Genomic DNA, 20,250 nt, shown 5'->3' on the forward strand with positions numbered 1-20,250 from the left:
ATAAAGGGGATAAAAGGTTGCTCCTGGGGCTTATCTGAGAAAACGTATTTGGGGCTCATGTAGGTTACTTCCCAGGTGGGCAAGAGTAACATTTCATCATCCTGAGAATTATTGCTGTTAAAAATGATCTTTTTTTTTTTTTTATTTGTGCGTTTGTGTGCGTGTTCCGAAGGAAGGGGAGCAACCTGAAAGAGTCCAACCAATCGCTTCATCTACCTTGATCCATTCCGACCTGACATCAGTTTATGGCACCGTGGTACTGAACAGGACTGTTGTATTCTTGGGGACTGGAGATGGCCAGTTACTTAAGGTTGGTTTCTCTGTGCCTTCTTCAATGTCGATCCATTTTGTGCTTTTTTTAATTTTTGTATTTAATTTTTTATTGCTTGTGGGTTATATACCGGACTGCTTTGTGAACTGCTCAGAGACCCCCAGAAATGGCCTGAAAGAAATTTCTGGAAATCTAGATGTAATAACCTCCCTAACCATGTCTGGAAGTACCAACCCCCTTGCTTCCTGGGAACCTGCCAAGATAGTTCCCTTCCTTACTCAGAAGCTGCCGGGGTGAGGCACATGGGGGTCTGGCCCCAACCCCTGTCTCTGCTCACCTTCCTGAGGCTTTTAACCTTTCAGTTCTAGTTCCTTTATAATGGAAATACACAAAGCACCTGATTTCTCACAACTTCAAAGAAATGAGAGATTATAGGGCTGAAAAGAAGGAAAAAACAGGTGTTCCTTCTCCCCAGCCCACTTGCCACCCACAGAGGGGCTTTGTTTTCTGCCCTTTATACCCACACACACCACTGGGAGGTTAGGAATCTAAAACCCTCTGAGACTCCCCCTCGACTTTTATCTCTGAGGACTATTTTTTTCCACTGGGTGGTTCCACCATAGGTCAAGTTGAGATTTTTATTCACTTGGGGGAGGGGCAGTGAGGAGGAGAAAAACTCAGAGATACCACGTGACTTGTCTGAAATGATGTAGCAGTAAACTTACCAGTTTCTTCAGTAGGCCTTTATCGTGCACCTCCTGCGGCCTCCAGCAGCATTCTTGGTTGGGAACTGCCCTGTTCTGTCACCCTAGGCCGATATTCCTTTTCCTCTCTGTAGCCAGTTTACTGTCAGCTCCGATTCAAAACTAATACTAACAGATTTGTCTTCTCAGCTGATCTCTCACGGATAACTAGCTGTGTGACTTGAGGTGAATCCCCAAACCTCTCTGAGCCTCCATTTCCTCATCTGTAAGACGAGACTGTACTAGACAGCCGAGGAGACCCTTCCCTTCTGATGGTCTCTAATTCTGTCTTCTGTGCACGTATCCCTCACTCTAGCCAAACCTCCTTGCTTGCTGTTCTCCAAATGTGCACTGTGCAGTGCTGCTCCCATGCCTGTTTCCACACTGTAACCCCTTCCTGGATTGCTCTCTTTTTCCCTCTGCTGTACTGACTCTTGTATATCTATGCTTTGGCTCAGCTCAAACTCCACCTCCTCTCTGAGGACTCCTCTAAGCTTGGCGAGATCACGTTTCTCCCTCATCTCCCGAAATACCCATTATCTGTATCACTCTTTCAGCTCATTATAAATGTCTTGCTTTGATGCCTAACCTTTTCACTTGTGTTTGTCCTGCCTTCCCAACTTGATTTTAAGCTTCTGGAGAAGGGGGCCAGAAATTCCCACAGCCTGATACAACACTGAGTGCCTGGTAGACACTTGATATAATCTGTTCTCTTTGGAGGAAACCCAGTAACATATGGGAGGGGGGTTGTTTGTGTACACATTCTTTTAAAATATACATTGATCATCTTTCCTGTTGTGTTAGCTTTATTTCCTGGGGAAAGGTAAATACTCGTCAGTCAGTCACTGTATACAAGTTGCTCAGGGCCATGAGGCAACATCCTTAGTTACACCAACCTAGTCAGGCTGATTGGACCCATTAACCCGGCAGAAGAAGTTTCTATCAATCCTTACTGGGTCTCCTCACCAATCATGTCTTTGGATTTGGGATATTTTTGACGAGAGTTTTTGACATGAACATTGTTTCCCCCAAGCTGAGCCAACCAAACTGTTAGATGGTAAATTGGAGGTGAAGGAACACTTGGCTATAAATAGTTTCCCGTAGGACGGGCTGGTCTTGCCTGTCCTGTTTGTTCACCCCGGCGGTTCACGTGCCGCTGGCCGGTGTTTTGCGATGTTGTGGCACCCGAGAGTGGAACTGAGCTGCAGCATCAAGCCGCTGAGGAAGAGGTGTCTGACCCAAGCCTCACTTTCCTCGGCGTCTGTATGGGCTACCCCCTTAAGAGCCATATCTGTGGCCTTGTTTTTAGGCTTCCAGTGACAAAGGCAAGTTGGTTGGTTGGTTGGTTGGTGACTGCTAACATTTATACAGTGCTTCCCATGTGCCAGTCACTCTACATGTTTAACTAATTCAGTCCTCTCCTCACCTCAGTGAGGTAGGTGCACTATTCTCAGTTTATAGATAAGGGGCCTGTGGCCCAGAGAAGTTGGATGATTTGTCCAGTGTACACATGGCAGAGTGGGGATTTGAACCTGGGATGACCTGAGGCTGCACTAAGATGCCACCTCAGAGACGCCACTAAACCTTTGTAACCTCTGCCCCAGGCATGGCAACCGCTCCCTGAGGGTTGTCTGGGGGGAGCAGGAAGCATGCTGATAGGGATCAATGGGGGAGGGGGACCAGTGCTCCTGGGAGTGGCTAGGGTTCTTAGAAGCTTAGGGAAGAATCCCAGCTCGAGAAGAAGGCAGACCATCTAACTGAGGGAATACCTCTGTGGTATGGTAACTTCCTGAGAATTAAACTCCACCTCCAGCTTCCTTCAGGAAGGATTCTTCCCTCGGGAGGAGGCTGTGAGGGAAGAATGTGAGCTGAGGTGTCCCCACCAGGCTCCCTAGGACAGCCCGGTGATTCCCAAGACTCCCCCGTATACCCTGTGTACGGATTCTTGGCTGCAGCCCCTGAAATCAGCAAGAGTCCCGAGGACCCGGGATTGTGTAGGTGATTTGGAAGGCACAGATAATCTCCAGATCCCTTTATTCAAAAACTTCAAGCTTGTCCCTGGCCAGACTTGTCACCGGAACTGTTGGAAAGGATGAACATTGATAGACACAAGCTTGGCTTCTTAAGCCACAGAGTGGAGGTACTAATGAGCAGAGAAAAACAAAACCCAACCCAAGGCAGCCTGCGGGAGGAGAAGAAAGGGCTTGGATCACGCACAGCCTGACTCATCAGTTTCCCCAGTGATCAAGCATTGATGGCATTTTGACAGATGCCAGGCACTGTAGTATATGCCTGGTTGGATGAGAGGCAGGAACAGCAGTGGGGGGCCAATTGCTGTTTTTTTTTTTTTTTTTTCACGACCACCACACACACACACACACACCCGATTTCTTAAATTTCTGAAAACCTCATGGATTATAATTCGATGCAATTTTAAATATCATGTTATGGAAATAATTTTTTCTCATTGTAAAAGTAACACATGCTCATGGAGAAAGTTGCAAAGCAGCGGGGTATGAGGGGAAAGCAAAGAAAAAAATACCCCTAGTTTTCTTAGGTAGAGGCAAGTGCTGTCAGCATTTTAGAGTCTTTTTCTTATGTAATTGAGGTCAGATTGTACCCAATTTTGCATCCTTTCTTCTTCAGTTAATGAGGGAAAATGCTTATATTAAACTGTTTTGGCAAACCATTTGTAAACAGTGTTTTTAAATAGCTATATCATGTTCTGTTATGTGGAAACATTTGGAGCTTAAGCTGAGATATTGAACCACTTTCACAGTGTCTATAAAGACATGCACTCTTCTGAGTAATGTGGCACTACCTCAGAAGGTAAGATTTTATTGATGATAAGTGGAAAAACTTAAGACTTCACAACATGCCTTTACGGCTCTCCTTCTCCTGCCTTTTTTCTTAAGACTCTTTGTAAGATTTTAGAAAAACTGAAGGAATTTAGAACTAAAAATGTCCTTTGGGAGTATCTAATCTTCCTCTTTACTATTGACGTTCAATCCTGATGGTTGTGAGATGGATTGTGTCCAGTCACTCTCTTCCCGGTTATTTCCTCATTTTACTTCCTTTCTGAAAATGATTGCATGCTGTACTTTTTCAGTTGTCAGCGTCTCTACGGAGATCAGCTGAAAAAGTATAGCCACGCTGAACTCAGCTTTTGGGAATCCATCTCTCAGTGTTGCATGGTCAGGACGCTGCACTGTGTCTGCATTCTTAGAAACATGTGCCAGATCTTTCTCCAGTTTGTGGTACAGACTATCCTGTAATATGGATTCTTTTGAGCTGACTTGGTCGCATATAGAAAATTGTCCTTATTTCAAAGGCAGAGTTGAATATTTCGAGCTTTTCCAGGTAGTTAAAGTAATAACACAATATGCATAAAATTTGAAATTTGTAACTTTATGCATGCCCATTAACCTTTCCTGTAAGCATAAAAGGTAAGAAGGCAGTGGGTGGGTGAGGAATAATAACAGCTAATATTTCTGAGCTCTTACCATGTGCCAGGCATTAGAACTAGTGTCTGTGTGGGTTAACCAGTTTAATACTATTACCATCCCTACTTTATCAATGAAAAAACCTAAGGCTCTGAGAGGTTAGGTAACTTGCTCAAGGTGATTTGAACTGAAGCAACCAGTCTCCCATACAAACTGCACTGATAATTTAGATGTATTCTATAGAGCTTGGTAGAGTTTGTACAACTGTTTTTTAATATTTATTTTCTAACATTGGAGTATCCGGGTGAGGTTTCATCAGAAGGGACTCTGGCTTCTGTGGTTTTAGTTTGTTCCTATTCGGGGACAGCCTGCTGACAGCCAGCTGAGTGCAGACTTCTGTATTAGACGGTGGCAGAGCCCTCTCTGTTAGGGCTGCAAGTAGTTTCTGGGAGCCTCTGAACCCCCTTTGGAACCCCTGTTTTTCCTTTAGAGCAAAGGTTGTGAATCTGTGTTCAAGCCGGTGTTTATAATGGCTCCCGCAGGAGGCGGCTCGGGTGGGGTCTCCCCCGCATCCCTAGGACTAAAGTAGGGGTTGGGATGCAGGACCCATGTCATGTCCTTTCCCCGTGTCCCACAGAGAATCACCACTGTGCTTAGAGCTAGGGCTGGCTGCTTCTGCAGCTGTCAAAACTCTATTACTAGTAGATTTCATTTATCCAAACCATGGAACAAAATTCAGCTCGTTTCCCAGAAAATTCTTCCTGCTTCCAAGCAGAAGACCAACTGTGTAACACCTGAAGAGTCTGTCTTGACTCTGGTTTTTAAAGTTTTGGGTGAAAATAAGAGAAAACAAATCTTTTAGAAGGCCAAGCTCTATTTATACTCCCACAGAATGTTCAAATAAGGAAAAGGAGGCCATGAGGAACCCAGAACAGGACCTGGGGCCGGAAGTGGGGGTGGGGAGATGGCTGAGCTGAGGTGACAGATCAAACAGTAAAAACAGTGGGAGCTGTCAACTTGGAAGTGGGCTCCTTGGTTGGCTGTTTAGAATGTCATGTTCAAGTTCACCCACATCTCATTCATTCCAGTGTGTGAGTACACAGGTAGGGATTCCCCAGTTCAGGACAAATACTCTCGTGTAATCTACAAATCTAGAACTTGTGGTTCAGACTGTATATTTAAGTAGACTGGAAGCAAGAGAGGATTGCCTTAATCTTTATATTTCATCTGTATTATTACTCCTACCTAGTGAAGCACAGTAAACGCTGTTGGAAAATGACCTTGCTTTCTCGTGTGTGTTTGTGTGTGTGTGTGTACATGTATGTATGTATGTATTTTAAGCCTCAGTCTCCTTTGCAGCATTTCTTAGAAACTGTTTATAGAAAAAAAAATAGGTGAGAGGATTGGCTTGTTTACCTTTAAATGGTTAGTCTCACAGAGTGAGGCATAAGAAAAGAGATTTGGTTTAAAATATTTTAGCATTTTGAAACCCATGGCTTTTCCATGTCATAGTAATAGTAAAGAAAAAAGAAACAGTGTTTTCTTTAATTTTTCTCCCCCTCATTTTCCTTACCATGCTATCTTTCCTGTGGATGGTGTTTTACTTGTAATGCAGTGAACTGTGTGGTGTGGAAATCTCATGTACATTTCAGCACCTTAGTTGGAAAGGTTTTTTTTGTTTTTGGTATGCAGTGAAAATCCCAAGGCTAGTTAATAGTCTGCCATGAGGCTTCAGGAAGATGTCAACAGAAACAATATGTTGACATGAACTGAAATTCTCCATTGGGGAAATTTGTTTTCTACACAGGCTTCAGCTGGAAAAAAATCTAAAGAGCCCTACAAAATCTTGAATGCTAATAGAGTAATTTTTTTTCATTTAATAAATATTTATTGGGCGTCTTTTATGTGTCCGGCACTGCTCTGGGTGCTGAGGATACTAAGGTGAACAAAATAGACAATATCCCTGCTTCTATGGTGGGAAGAAGACAGAAAACAGGTAAATGGATTAGTCAATGATGAAGTCATTTCCCATGGTAATAAGTGCTATGAAGAAAATAGAGTAATGGGTAGAGAGTGACAGTGGGGTACGGTTGATAGGTGACCAGGGAAGGCTTCTCAGAGGAGGTGACCTTTGAGACTCTAAGGATGAAGGGGTATGTAAGAATATACATGGCAGAGGTTCAGGTTGACTTCAGATTAAATCTATATTAAGGTCGTATCCTGGAAGCAATAGATAAAAATCCACCTCATGCCCAAGGAGTGTGTATGAGTTGGATGTGTTTTATCTTATGCAAAATGCAACCCATTTCAGGTTTCTCTGACTCATTGTTACTTCCTGCATCACTTCACTAATTGCGTCTTTTTCCGAGGCTGCTCAGCTCCATCTTGCTGGCTTTCTTTTCTGTGTTGATGTTGACCTGACTTTTTGCAATTAGAAGATTTGTGTTCTGTCGGTGCCCCCTGTGCTGGGTGGGGCTGTGGGGTTGGGCATGGATGGGGTGAGAGGTGACATTAATAGAAATCTTGAGAAGAAAGAGTTTTCTCTCTCCTGTTCTGTTGTCACCTGAGAGAGATGAGGACCACGGTGAAGCAGAGACCCCAGTCCCTCCGTGTAGCATGTTTCTTTAAAATTAAAAATGGGATGAAAATGGAAGCTTCCTTAGAGCTATGGAGATCATTCTCTCCATAAGCTAGCAAAAAGAAAAAATATTTGACCTACTCATCCTCAAACAGTTAAAAATTTTAAATTGTATCTATTTATTTTTTAAGATATATCTTGACATTGTTCAAAACTCAAAAGAACCAAGAAAAAACACAGTGAAAGTCACACATTCCTGACTTCTGGGGCAACCCAATGATATCAGTTTCTTGGGTATCTATCTAGAAATATTTTATGTATGACTGCAAGCAAAAGGGGAGAGAGAATATTTCCCTCCTTTTGTTACATATGTTATATATGTGTATGTACACATGCATACATATTTAATATAACATGTTAAACATAACATATAATACATAAAGAGCTTCCTAGTTCTTTTTATTGCCAAATAGTATTCCATTGTTTGCACTGTAGTTTACTTAACCAGTTCCCTATTGTTGAACATTTAAGTTGTTTCAGTCTTTTGTTGATGCTGCAGTGACTATCCATTACATTTATCACTTTACATACATACGAGGGGCTGTGGGCCTGAAGGGTATGTGCTTTATAATTTTGATGGATACTGTCAAATTACCTTCCAGAGAAGTCTCACTCCCACAATCAATGAAGCATACCTGTTTAAACCTAGAATCTGTACCTATCAGGACAAGCTTCTGTGTTGGCCACTCCAAGTAGCTTGTTGAGAAAACTGGTAGGCAAATCCTGGCACATGGTACACTTTGGTAATGTAAAGGGGATAAAAAGCAAGCAAGAAAGGCTTTCCTGCCATAATTCAGAGTTCTAGGGAGAATACTGATGCCTCATCTCCAAGGTATCAAGTAAATAAATCTATATTGCCCCAAACAAGATCTTCCCTGTTTGCATCCACCCTGCTCCCAAAGTAAATAAAATAAGCTCTAATAACAAGTGCAGTGCAGCTCCTAACTCACTTCAAATGGATGAGTGGTGGTGTTTTGTAAACTATGTTTTTATTTACTTTTTAATTTTAAAGCAAATCCAAGATACCATGTCATTTCACCCCTACATATTTCATTAGGCGTCTCTCAAAAATGATGGTCATTTTCTTAAATAACCATAGCACAGGTATCCCTGCTAATATAATTGTCAGTAATTCTTTAGAATTATCCAATATCATGTCCAAACAATATCTAGAATGTGGCAGATACACATAGTGGATGCTCAGTAGATGTTTTTTGACTAAAGATGAGTGAAACTCAAGTATGTCTAATTTCAAAGCCACACTTACTTATATTTTATATATAAACACATACCTACTCATTGAGGCCTGTTAAGTTATCCTGGTTACTTTAAAATGCAAAACCACGTAGAATTATATGGAAGAATCAGAGTAACCCATGCAAATATCTATTGTGCTGACTTGCTTTAGTTTTTGTTTTTTTTTTTTTTACATATACATACATATATATTTTATTTTCAGATTCTTTTCCATTATATGTTATTACAAGAAATTGAATATAGTTCCCTGTGCTGTGTAGTAGGTTTCCTTTTGTTTTAAGGTAACTCGGCATAGCACTAATGAAGCTGTCACTTGCAGCTTCTTTCTCGTAAGGACAGACATGGTCAGGAATTGTGGACAATGGGCTTCCACATATGAGATACTGCCCCAGCACCAAAGAGTGGCTTTGTGTGTGTGTGTGTGTGCGCGCGCGCACGTGCACGACTTTGCCCCCGACGAAAGCAGAAATACCAAGCTTGTTATTACCAGCCTTGTTGAAGGCTGAGGCATGAGTGGATGATTAAGGAACATGGTACCTTAGCCAGTATATGTAGTGAGGAAGAAAGGATGTAGTTTTAGGATTAAGCAGTAAGTTTTGCCACCCTGCTATTCAAAGTATTTAATAGAAATTGTGCTTCTCTTTTGAAAAAAAAAAATAGGTTATTCTTGGTGAGAATTTGACTTCAAATTGTCCAGAGGTCATCTATGAAATTAAAGAAGAAACACCTGTTTTCTACAAACTCGTTCCTCATCCTGAGAAGAATATCTACATCTATCTAACAGCCGGGAAAGAGGTAGGTAGAAATACTAGTTACTGTTTCTGACTTCTGAATAAAAATTGTTTAATTGATGTCATTATCTAGTAGTGAAGCTTTTACTTTGAACTACTGAGTTTAAATGCTGCTTCAGGCTTCAAGAAGACCCGCAGTGGTTCATAGGCATCAAATTAAAAACCTTACTGTCAGTAAGTAAGAAGTATTTTCTATTTAGACAATTTTATTATTGGCTATATTTCCAACTCCAAGTTATTCAGAGAAGGGTGTGCTTGCAAATGGGTGCATAATCAGCAAGATAACTGAATTTACACATTTATTGTGTGGGCATTGAACGGTTAGATGCATTTATGAATATACCCAATGGGATTGGCTTTGGAATTTGGGGTTAATATCAGGCCACAGTCTCATACACATTCATGAACCAGGAAATATATGGCACTCACCCTCCCTCTCTTAATTTATCTGGCTGTTTCAGCTTTTCTCCTTGTTTCTGCTTACTGAAATAAAAAGGATAACTTTTTACGTTTTCTTCATTTTTCCAAAGTGCTTTCACTGTGGCGTAGGGGAGGGAAACTAATTTTTATTGAGTCCCTACAGACTGTGTGCTAGTTACTACTCTAAGTATGGTCTCTCTAGATGCATAGAGTTGTACACACACAGACGCACATACACATGCCCCAAAATGTAAACAATGTTAATGAAATATGTTATGATGGAGATGAAAATTACCCTTTTTTTTACATATAGAGAATCTAGGACTTAGACAGGGGCAATATCTTGTTCTAGGATATATATATAGGGTGGGCCTTGTCAGGGCTAGGACTTAAATTATACCCTGATCTTAAAGCCCATGATAAATGGGGTCACATCCCAAATCTCTAAAAACCAGATGGGCCATTCTGGCACGATGGTTTTGACCCAGAACCATTGAACATACAAAGTGCAAGGAAGATCACTGAGACTAACATAATTCTATAATGGATGTAGCAGGGGCCCTTGGCCCAACCCCATTTTCCGTTCTTTTCCTCTCAATCATTCTAAGAAGAATAGCAGTATTAGAGCTGCAGAGAAGGTGTACCAGCGCTTTTTAGCTTCTGGTATTCCTCAAAAGGCCATGTTGCCCTTAACATGTTGAACAGTCACTTATTCAAAATGACCGCATTGAGGTGCCTAGTGGATCCTGTATAGCTTTGTAAACCAGTTGTTCACCACACAGAACCTTTTTGCCCAGCTTGCTTCAACATTTAAACATGGTCTATTATATTGCTTCCCCAGGGTTCCCATATTTGAAAAAATTTTGTCTACTCAACAAACTGTATTTATTAAGTAACAATTCCCATTCTCAGGCTTTATTTATCAAGGGCATCTCAAAACGGCCTTGCCGAGAACTGACTGTGCTACCACACAGAGCTGATAAAATTCCAGCTCAAAGCAAAGACACTTTCAGCCTTGCTTAGTCTGTGCATGTTTTTCCAAACAGCTTTTTGGAACATTGCAAATAGCTCATAAATCCTCATTACTACCATTCCCAGAACCCAAGACTGGAGGCTGAGAACCATGGTGAGAGCCACCGATCGCTGATAAGTCCTCACTTTCTTAAGAAAAAAAGTTCTAGTCTGGTCATTCAAAACCTGACGTCCAGGGGAGTTTTCAGCTGGGCATCAAAGCTGGTTATTCTTACCTTGTTCACTTAGATTTGCTGCTAGAGATTCTGTTGTAAGACTCTGGTTCTCTGGTTAAGCCAGTATAAACCAGAGAGGTAAAAATCTAAGGAAGGTTCTCTCCTAGCCTTGTGGGGAGATAGTACCAGCCAAACTAAAATGCCCTGGTACAGCCATAGAATACCTGGTCATTGAAAACAACCATATGGAGATACATGCTTTGCTGTGGAATAGTCCCTATAATGTGTTAAGTTAGAGAAGTATATCCAATGAAGTAATTATGGTGTCCTTTCTTTCACATGGTTATGTGTTCGGGTGTTTAAATACAATGTAGCGTAGTTCTCAGGGAATATTCTGGATACTCATTTTCCAGTAAATGTTCTGAGCAAAAGTGGTCCTGGGAGCAGATGTTAGATACTATACCCCTCCTAGAGTATCGTAATACTCAGCATATTTGAAGGCTTTCAGAAGCCTTGTGCTAAGGAAACCTGGTTTGCTTCCTCCATGTGAGGTTTCACATGCTTGTTGGACCGTGGAACATTTTTCTCACGTGGTAGCAATAGCCAGCATTTATTGAGCGTTTATTATGTGCCAGGCAATGTTTGTAATAACCCCGTGAAGTCAGCAGCACATCACCATTTCACAGGTGAGAAAACAGGGTTGGAGAGATTATGTGACCTTTGGGAAAATCCCCCAGAGTTAAAAAGATGTTCTATGAGCTACAGGGAAATGTCCACATTCTGGTTAATTTTGGCTCAGCCGGGTGGTCTGCCTGTGGCATCTGTCAGCCACATGGAGGACTGTGAAATGATGGGCAAGATTATCCTCCACGAGGTCCATTTAGAGGGAAAGGGACTTCTCAGAATAGCCTGTTTTTCTCACAGACCACTTGTTGGAACTCTCCATTTCTCTAATCATTTTAAGAAGCTCTCATACTTTGCAGCAGGTACAACTCCCTGGCTTAATGAGTTCCACAGGTTTTCTGACTACCTGCTGTGGGATTTTGCCTACAAAAAATGTGCCGTGTGAGGCTCAGGTCCTCCCTGCCTCCCCCTGCCTTGCTTGGAGGCTCTGCCTGCCTGTCTGCCTCAAGAACCTGGGTCTGTCCAGTACAGGCGCCCGCTCAGGGGGCTGCTGTTTCCTGACAATGGAAAGAGACAGCTCTAGGGGCTGGGGATGATTGGAAAACAACCCCCATTTAATTTCAACTCCAGAAGTTGAAACTGGCAGGAGTGTGAGCAGGTGAGCTGGGAGCTGACCTTACCCCTGAGGTGTGGGAGGGTGGTCCTCATTGATATGTCAAGTGCTGACCTCATGCTGACACTCCCAGGTCATAGCCTGTTGCTCTCCCCAGATGTTCATCTCCAAGGTGCCATTGTCACTATACAAAACCCAGCTGACCTGATTCCATGATCCTAAGAAATCACTATTAGCAGATCAGAAACCTGAGCGTGTATCAGAATCACTGTAGCGAAAGCTTTTAAAAATACAGATTCCTAGGCCCCGCCGCAGACCCATACAGCCGGAGTCTTAGTGGCAGGACTCTGGTGATCTGCACTTTTAAAAGCTCCCTAGATGATACCAATAAACTGTTTCATATCCTAGAACTTTTGAACTGCTGCCCAATGTCATGACACGGATGTTCAGGGTTTGAGTTAATAAATGTCTCTTTGTGGCCCTTCATCAGGTAAGGTGTTGTAGTTTTTTCTAGTGTTGCTTATAATTCCGTCTGAACTGCCGTCATCTTTATTTTTAGGTGAGGAGAATTCGTGTTGCCAACTGCAGTAAACATGAATCCTGTTTGGAGTGTTTAGCAGCGGCAGACCCTTACTGCGGTTGGTGCCATTCACTGCAAAGGTATTTCCTGAGTTTTTTCTCACCAACTCGCAGTTTTGAAACAGTGTCATGTGGTGGCACACTTGTTGCCCTACTTTAAGGGTCTGTTCCTGTGACCTGGGGGAATCGATCTCTGCACCCACTAAAATACCTTTGTGTAACCCGAATTAATTCTCAGAGATGTTCCCAGCCGTGTCGGTGCTACTGGATCATTTGATCTGGACCCCTGAGGGGTCCCCAGCATGAGGGGAGAGGCGGGGGGGTCTGAGGAGGGAGATAAGCTGGAGCTGTCAATTTTGCTTTTACTTTCTATGGAGTTCTCCAAGACTGGAGAGAGAGGCAAAAGGTTGTCCCTCAGAGGAGATAAAAGAAGAGGGATGTTTGAAAATTTTCAAATGAATCCTCATGATGTCATGTATTCGGCTGGCTTCGCGGAAGCCTGATTATTGATGAGGTGGTCTCCTGATGCGCCGTACAGCTGTGCACAGGCCTGATGTGCAATCGCAGTCTCCGGGCAGAATCTACCCGGCCTGGGCTTGAATTATGATGTTCACGACCCATCTAGGCTCAGGGCGACTTGTAGCTGCTTCCTCGCCATGGCAGCTCCCAGCGTCGCTGGGACCGGCCTGATTGGATTCGCTGTTGCCATGGCAACCCAGTACTCGGGCTGTCGCTACAGAAGCAAGGAAGAGAGAGCCCGAGCTGCAGCTCAGGCAGGAGGAAAAAAAAAAAAAACAAACCATAACAGTGTCTGTCAGTTTGGTGGTTTCAGTTTTTAAAGGTGGAAAAGGATAAGAAAGAGTAGAGCAGGTGCAGAGAAGCTGAAGGCTAAACAACAGGCCGCTTGGGGAAAGGGAAGAGGACTGGGAAGGGGATTGGGGGGCCTCTGGGGGAGAAAGGCAAGAGCAACGAAGGGGATATAGTGTAAGCAAGAGGCTCAGGACACAAACTGAAATATGGGGATGTAATTAATTAAGAGTTCACGAAGGAAATTGGAAGCTGAGATGCGGCAAGATGCATAATTGCCCTTGCCTTTTGCTGAGCTTCCTTACCGGACTGTTGCCGTCAGAATCACTGGCAGACAAAAGAAGCCAGGCCAGGAAGCTTCTCATGAATAATTGTAATTGGGTAGGAATGTTTTCTTCTTGTCGCTTGCCCAAGACTAGAGTTTAAGAAATTAACTGGTCGTGAAAGCACTGCTTCGTCAAACACCCACTAAGCAGTTTTGCCATAATCTCTCTGATCTGTTCCATTCAGGTGGGTTCTCTGTCTATATTTGTAGAACCCCATGCAGGAGTTAATTCAGTGACTGATGGTGGTGGTGATTATTAAGCCCCCCATAGCTATGACTCCTGTATTGGCAAACACAGGTCTGGCGTTCATAGGAGTTGTCCAAGCTGGTGACATGAGTTAGAGGTTAGTAGTGTTTAGATGGCACTGAAGTCTTAAGATCAGATGAAGGAGGGAGCATAGATTGAGGAGGGAAGAAGTTAGAGAACTGAGCAATGAGGTGGTGCAGTGTTTAGGGGTCAGGGAGATGGAGAAGAAACAGAAAGGGGGAGAGAACAGCCAGAAAGGGAACAGAAAAAACTAAAGAAGGTGGGAAAAAAGGAGGAAGGGAGTGGTCCCTTGTGCCAGATGGTGCTGAGAGGTCAGGCAAGAGAGTCCAGATCCACTGGACTTAGCAAGTGACGACTGGCGACTGTGACAAGGGCAGGAAGAGAAAATGAGACGAGGACAGAGCAGAGACAACTCCTTAGAGGAACTTTGCTGAGAAAGACAACAGAAAAATGGATCGGACATTGGAGGAGAAAGTGGAGTCCAGAGAGTTTGGGTTTCTTTTTTTTTTTTTTTAATTAAAGATACATGAAATAATAGTGCCTTTTTTTTGCTGTTGGGAAAGTTCCAGAAGAGATGGAGAAACTGATGATTCAGGAGAGAGAGTTATGAGGTGTTTTCTTTCAGCGGATGAAAGAAAATACGATCTCGTGTGCTGGGGGTTGGGGTAGGGGGCAGCTTCAGCCAGGAGCGGGGATGCGTCGTCCTTGGTCATGGGAGGGAAGGTGAAGGCTATGGGCTCAGAAAAAGTTGGTGGTAGAGGAATGTGCAGGGTCCTTTCACGGGGCTCATATCCTTCTCAGTAACTTAGGATGAGTTGAGAATGAGGTGAGGGAGGAAGCCCTAGAGGTTTGAAGCGAGAAGGTATGAAATAAAGGAGAAGAGAGAATGGACCTGGGAAGTGGGGAATGATTGCCAGAGAGCATCAGGGCCCCCTTGAGTTCAGTGGTCTTGCTTTTGAAGTGAGAGCCGTACGTATGGTTTTGCTTTTGCAAGCATGTTTGGCTCTGTGGGTGTAAAGGTAGGGTAGGGAGAGTTTCCTGAGCCAGAGCTGGGGCTTTGCCAGGAATTACATCAAGAGGGGGAAGAGGGACCCGGGGCCGAGAGTGCCTGTGAGGGATGGTGGATGATTTGGATATGAATACTTGCGACAGTGGACCCCGGGCTCTAAGCCGGAAGTGAGCTCTAAGGAGAGAAGTGAAGGATGTGAAAAGGTAGCCAGATCTATGCCCTGGAGGCTGTTTTGGGTTTAAGACTTGCTGGACCTGGGGAACTGGAAAAGGGGTTGTGGTTGTACTATGGGGAGCTTGAAATGAAGGTCATGGAGGGGGCGGGGTTATTGGTAATAAGGTCGGGGTGTGGTTGTGTAGCTGAGGTAGGATACAGGATAAGACCGTTGGCGGAGAGGGTCAGGGCACTTAGGTGTCAGAGTATCAGACAGGTTAGTTGTCTGTGTGGAGATAGCTGTCACCAAGAAGGATGATGGGAACAATGTTGGACAGAGTGAGGAACAAAATAGTCACAAAAAGACTGGACGTTCACATATGTTGGATGGTGTGTGGATGGTCACAGCAAGGAGGGGTCTGGGCTGGTGGCCTGATGGCATGAGCTTCAAAGCTGGGATAGAGGCAGTGGGGCAGGGCAGGCTTGGAAAGGAAAGAAGAAGAATCATTTGATGAAGGAAGAGAAGTAGCCAGCCCTTGCATGGGCTGCGGGGAAGCAGTGTCTTCAGGGGAAGAGCCTAGTTGCAGTAAGAGCAGGGAGGTGGAGGGAACAATCAGAAGTGGAGGACGTTAGGGCTTTTGTTGATGAGGGGCTATGATAAAGGAATTCCAGTCTTTCATAAAAAGGCCACTCACTGCTTCCCCTGCCTCTGCTCTTGCTTCCTCACCGCTGCCCCAGTACTCTCCAAGAGGAATGGTCTTTTAAAAATCACAACCAGATCATTTTATTCCCCAGTTTCAAAACCTCCACTGGCTTCCATGGTAGAATTCAGTCTGACTTCTGTATTCCCAGGGCCTGCCTACAGGGCATCCCATTATCCAGCCCTTAGTTATTTCTTGGACCTCTCGTGTCACTCTCTCCTTCGTTCACTCAACCCCAGCCATGCTGGCTTTCGTTCTGACTTTAGAATATGCCAGACTTGTTCCTGCCTCAGGGACTTTGCACTTGCTGTTTCCTCAGTCTAGAAAATTCTTCCCCAGATTTTTCCCTGGCTGGCTCTTTCTTGATCATCAGGTACCCAACTCTGATTACCCAGTCTGAAGTAGCCTCGCCTCACTCACAATGACATCATTGTTTTATTTCCTTCCTGGCCCCATCATTGTCTGAAATGATCTTCTTTCTCTGCTTCTCCCTTGATTACAATGTAAGTTGCATGGGGACTTTGTCTCGTTCATTGCTGTATCCCCAGAATCTAGAACAGTGCCAAATGCATAGTAGGTGCTCAAAAAATGCATGTTAAACTAACAGAGTTGATTGAGTGATTGGGAAACTCCCACTGGCAGGCTGAGACTTGTGCGTTAAGTATCATAAAACATTTCGATTTGTGGACTGATGGTCCTTCCCAGCCATATCAGATCACTTGGTTTCAGACTGGCTTGGTTCTGGTCTAAGATGAAATAAAGCAGCCTCAGATCCATGACTCATGTCCCAATACCATTCAAAATTAGGAATTCTAAAGGGGGATGTTTTCTTATAACTGTAGAGCATCCCACTGTGTTTATTTTAAATGTCACAGATTTATTTAGAAAAATCATTTATTTTTTCTGTTGAGAAGGTTGAGCTTTCTTGCATACGTGTCCAGAAAGTGGATTTGTTGGGGGGTAGGGCAAGAAAATGATCTTAACTTCCTTTTCATCAGATGTTAAGAACAGAATCAGTTTACGCTGTTAAAGAGAATGACACGACATCCAGTTAGACAGTAGCAGATAAAAAGCAATTAGATAAAAACGAGCGCTAAAAAGTCTAGTACTTTATTGTTGGAACCTCGAATCCAACCTATGCTGAATTTGTCTGTGTGGGTGGAAAGTGAATTTTTGCAGGCTGAATATCTTGGGTTTGGATGCAGCTTCTCAGTTTCTCCCATATTGCAAAGCATAGCACATGTGTTCAGTTATGGATTTCCACAAAACTGGCAATCCTGAACCCATGAACGGGTGAGGTTCCAAAAGTTCATTTGCAAGTTTGGCATTCAGCATGCATTTTCTCATAGAAACGATGTCATAAATTAAAGACTGATTCCCAAGTCAGCCCACGAAATTCAGTTTATTTAATTTCAACAAATATTTGTTGAATATCTACCAGGAGCCCAATGTGGCAAGTGAGATGACTAGGTGATATTGAGAGAAATCAGATGCCATATTTGGACTTAAGGAATTCCCATGTCAGCTAGGGAGACAGACGTGTCAGTGGCCAGTGTTCATTCATTCAGTCATACATCCAGTCAACAGGTATTTATTGAGCACCTACAATGTGCCGAACCCTATGCTAGGTGTTCGGGACACAGTTCTTTCTTGCCTACATGGAACTTGCAGTCTAGTGAGGGATAGAGATACTGTATGAGTCAGGTTTCTGCTCCAATAACAGTGTGTTAACAGACACATTCTTAGTGGCTTACCAGAACAAAAATTTGTTTTTCTTGCTCATGGGTCAGCTCCAGCTGGGGTGGGAGGGTGCAGGCGGTGGGGGCACTTCATCAAGCTGCAGGTGGAGAGTTTGACTCAGGACAGCTTCACATGTCTCTCGTCCTGCATGTGTGCTTCTCAAGGTTGATAGCAGAAGGACAAGAGCCCAAGCTCAGCTAGGCAGCACATTCAAAGCCGTATTTGCCGATACCCTCTTGGCAAGCAAGCCACACAGCCAAGGCCAACATCAGTGGGGTAGAGAAATACTCCACCTCCTCTAATGGCAAAGGATATGGATGTGTAATTCTAGAACAGGAGAGACTGAAGAATTGGGAACAAAAACCCAGTCTACCTGAATAATTTAAGGAGCCACCAACCTACTAAATAATCAAATAGAGAGTAATAAGGGTCAGCACAGAGGAAGTGGAAGATTCCACGGGGGCATGTAAAAAATATCTTACCAACAAATAACAAGTTTTTGTGAGGATGTGGAGAAAAGAACCCTTGTGCACTGATGGGAATGTAAATTGGTACAGTCACTATGGAAAACATTTTGGAGGTTCCTCAAAAAATTAAAAATAGAACTACTGTGCAATCTAGCAATTCTACTCCTGGGTCTTTTTCTGAAAAAAATGAAAACACTAATTCAAAAAGATCCATGTCTCCCTGTGTTCATTGCAGCAACCTAAGTATCCATCAATAGATGAATGGATAAAGATGTGGTGTGTAGATGCAGTGAACTACTACTCAGCCATTTTAAAAAAATGAAATCTTGCCATTTGCAGCAACATGGATGGACCTAGAGGGTATTATGCTAGTGAAATAGTCAGACAAAGACAAAATGAATGATTTCACTTATATGTAGAATCTAAAAAACAAAACAGATTAACAAAAATAACGAAACAGAAAGAGTCATAGATACAGAGAACAAACAGGTGGTTGCCAGAGGGGAGGGTGTTGCGGGGGTGGGGGAGGGTGAAATAGGTGAGGGAGATTATGAGGTACAAACTTCCAGTACAAAATAAATGAGTCATGAGGATGAAATATGCAGCATGGGGAATATAGTCAATAATATTGTAATAGCTTTGTATGGTGACAGATGGTAACCAGACTTGTGGTGACTGTTTTATAATGTATAGAAATATCAAATCACTATATCGTGCACCTGGAATTAACATAGTGCTGTAGGTCCATTATACTTTAATAAAAAAAACTAACAGGCGCAGTGAAAATGAATGAATGAGAACTGACAGGAACTTAGAAGGTCAGAGAAGGCTTCCCAGAGGAAAGGGTATTTAAGCTGAACCTGAAGTGTGAGCAGATGTCGTACAGGTAGAAAGGAGGTGGGGGAAGCTGGCTGGAGGAAAAGGCTGCTGTGCCAGGCCTGACTGGCAGTGTGATTGGAGTATATGGTCTAGCTGAGCACAGTTGGTTAATGAGGGTGGTGTGGTAGGCAGGGGCAGGTGAGAATGGGTCTTGTAACCCATGTTAAAGGATTTGGATTTTGTTGGAAGGACTCAGAGAAGCCTTTCCAGGGCTTCAGTTAGAAGACAGACTAGATCATTTGGGTGTTTTAGAACAAGCCATCTGGTTCTAGAGAGGACACCACTGGAAGCTGACAGGTCACTTGGAAGGTGGTTGTAAACCAGCAAGAGACTGGGAACTGAATTAGAGAGATGACTGTGGCAATGGAAAGAAGTAGGTGGATTTAAGAGCTGTTTGGAAGATAGAATTGACAGGACTTAGTGATTAATTGGATCCCCCCTTGAGTCTGACACACTAAAAATAGGGCTATAAGATGAAAAATAAGTATCAAGGTGGCCACTGTTTTTCTGAAAGATGTATTCTTTCTCCATTGATCTAAATCTTCACAAAGGATATAAAGAAATGATACCAAACATTCACTCGGTTCCTTTGGAGCCCAAAGAATGGGTACACAAGTCAGATGGAGAAAGACTTCCGAGAGATGGCCGGCTGAGTCTCAGAGGTGCAGCAGAGCGAGTTGTAACTCTTTTCCCAGCAGTGCAGGGGCTTTCCTGTTGTGATTACAGGGGAAGGAGTGCAGGTATCTGGCTTGGGTACCAGAGGGGCAGAGCAGGAATGTAGGAGGACTAGCCTGTTTGGGATGCCCAGCAGTGCAGGGGAATGACTTCCACATTGGCAGCAGGAGCGGTACAGCAAAGCCGGAGGAGTACAGGTCCCCGAGTCAGTGTACTCTCGGGATCAAGTCCCGGCTTCTGTGTGACCTGCAAGTTTCTTAACGTCTCTATGCCAGATTTCTTCTATAAAGCTGGGTTAGTAACGGTACCTCCCTTACAGGGTTACTGAGATAATTAAATCCGATAATGTGCATGTAGTCCTAGGCACAGTGCTTGTTTGTAGTCAGCACTCAAATAATGTCAGCTATTATGATGGTGGAAGCCCAGACGGGGAGCCAGTGTTTGTAACCGAGGTTGGGAAAGGCTTCAGAGAGGAAGTGACATTAAAATTAGGTCTTGAAGCCTGAGTAGACTTTTACCAAGGCAAGGAGGGGATGGGAGGCAATTCAGGCAGCAGGACCAGTACAATAAGAGATCTTTAGAGGGAACAGCAGATTAAATTATATCACTCCAGCACTGGCTCTAGAAGCAAGTAGATGGGAAGGCATTGGGAGGGACCAG

The 20,250-nt window shown here is 43.5% G+C and overlaps 1 protein-coding gene across 1 annotated transcript in view; it reads left to right on the top strand.

Annotated features, from left to right (window-relative positions):
• PLXNC1 (plexin C1) overlaps nt 1–20,250 on the top strand; it is a 138,490-nt gene that overhangs the window by 20,264 nt on the left and 97,976 nt on the right. Inside the window, exons 2-4 of the mRNA XM_010989952.3 lie at nt 173–310; nt 9,013–9,147; nt 12,547–12,647. Of these exons, the coding sequence (XP_010988254.3) occupies nt 173–310; nt 9,013–9,147; nt 12,547–12,647 (374 nt within the window). The remainder of the gene's footprint in view (nt 1–172; nt 311–9,012; nt 9,148–12,546; nt 12,648–20,250) is intronic.

This window comes from Camelus dromedarius, chromosome 11, assembly GCF_036321535.1.
Source record: "Camelus dromedarius isolate mCamDro1 chromosome 11, mCamDro1.pat, whole genome shotgun sequence".
Taxonomy (NCBI): Eukaryota; Metazoa; Chordata; class Mammalia; order Artiodactyla; family Camelidae; genus Camelus; species Camelus dromedarius.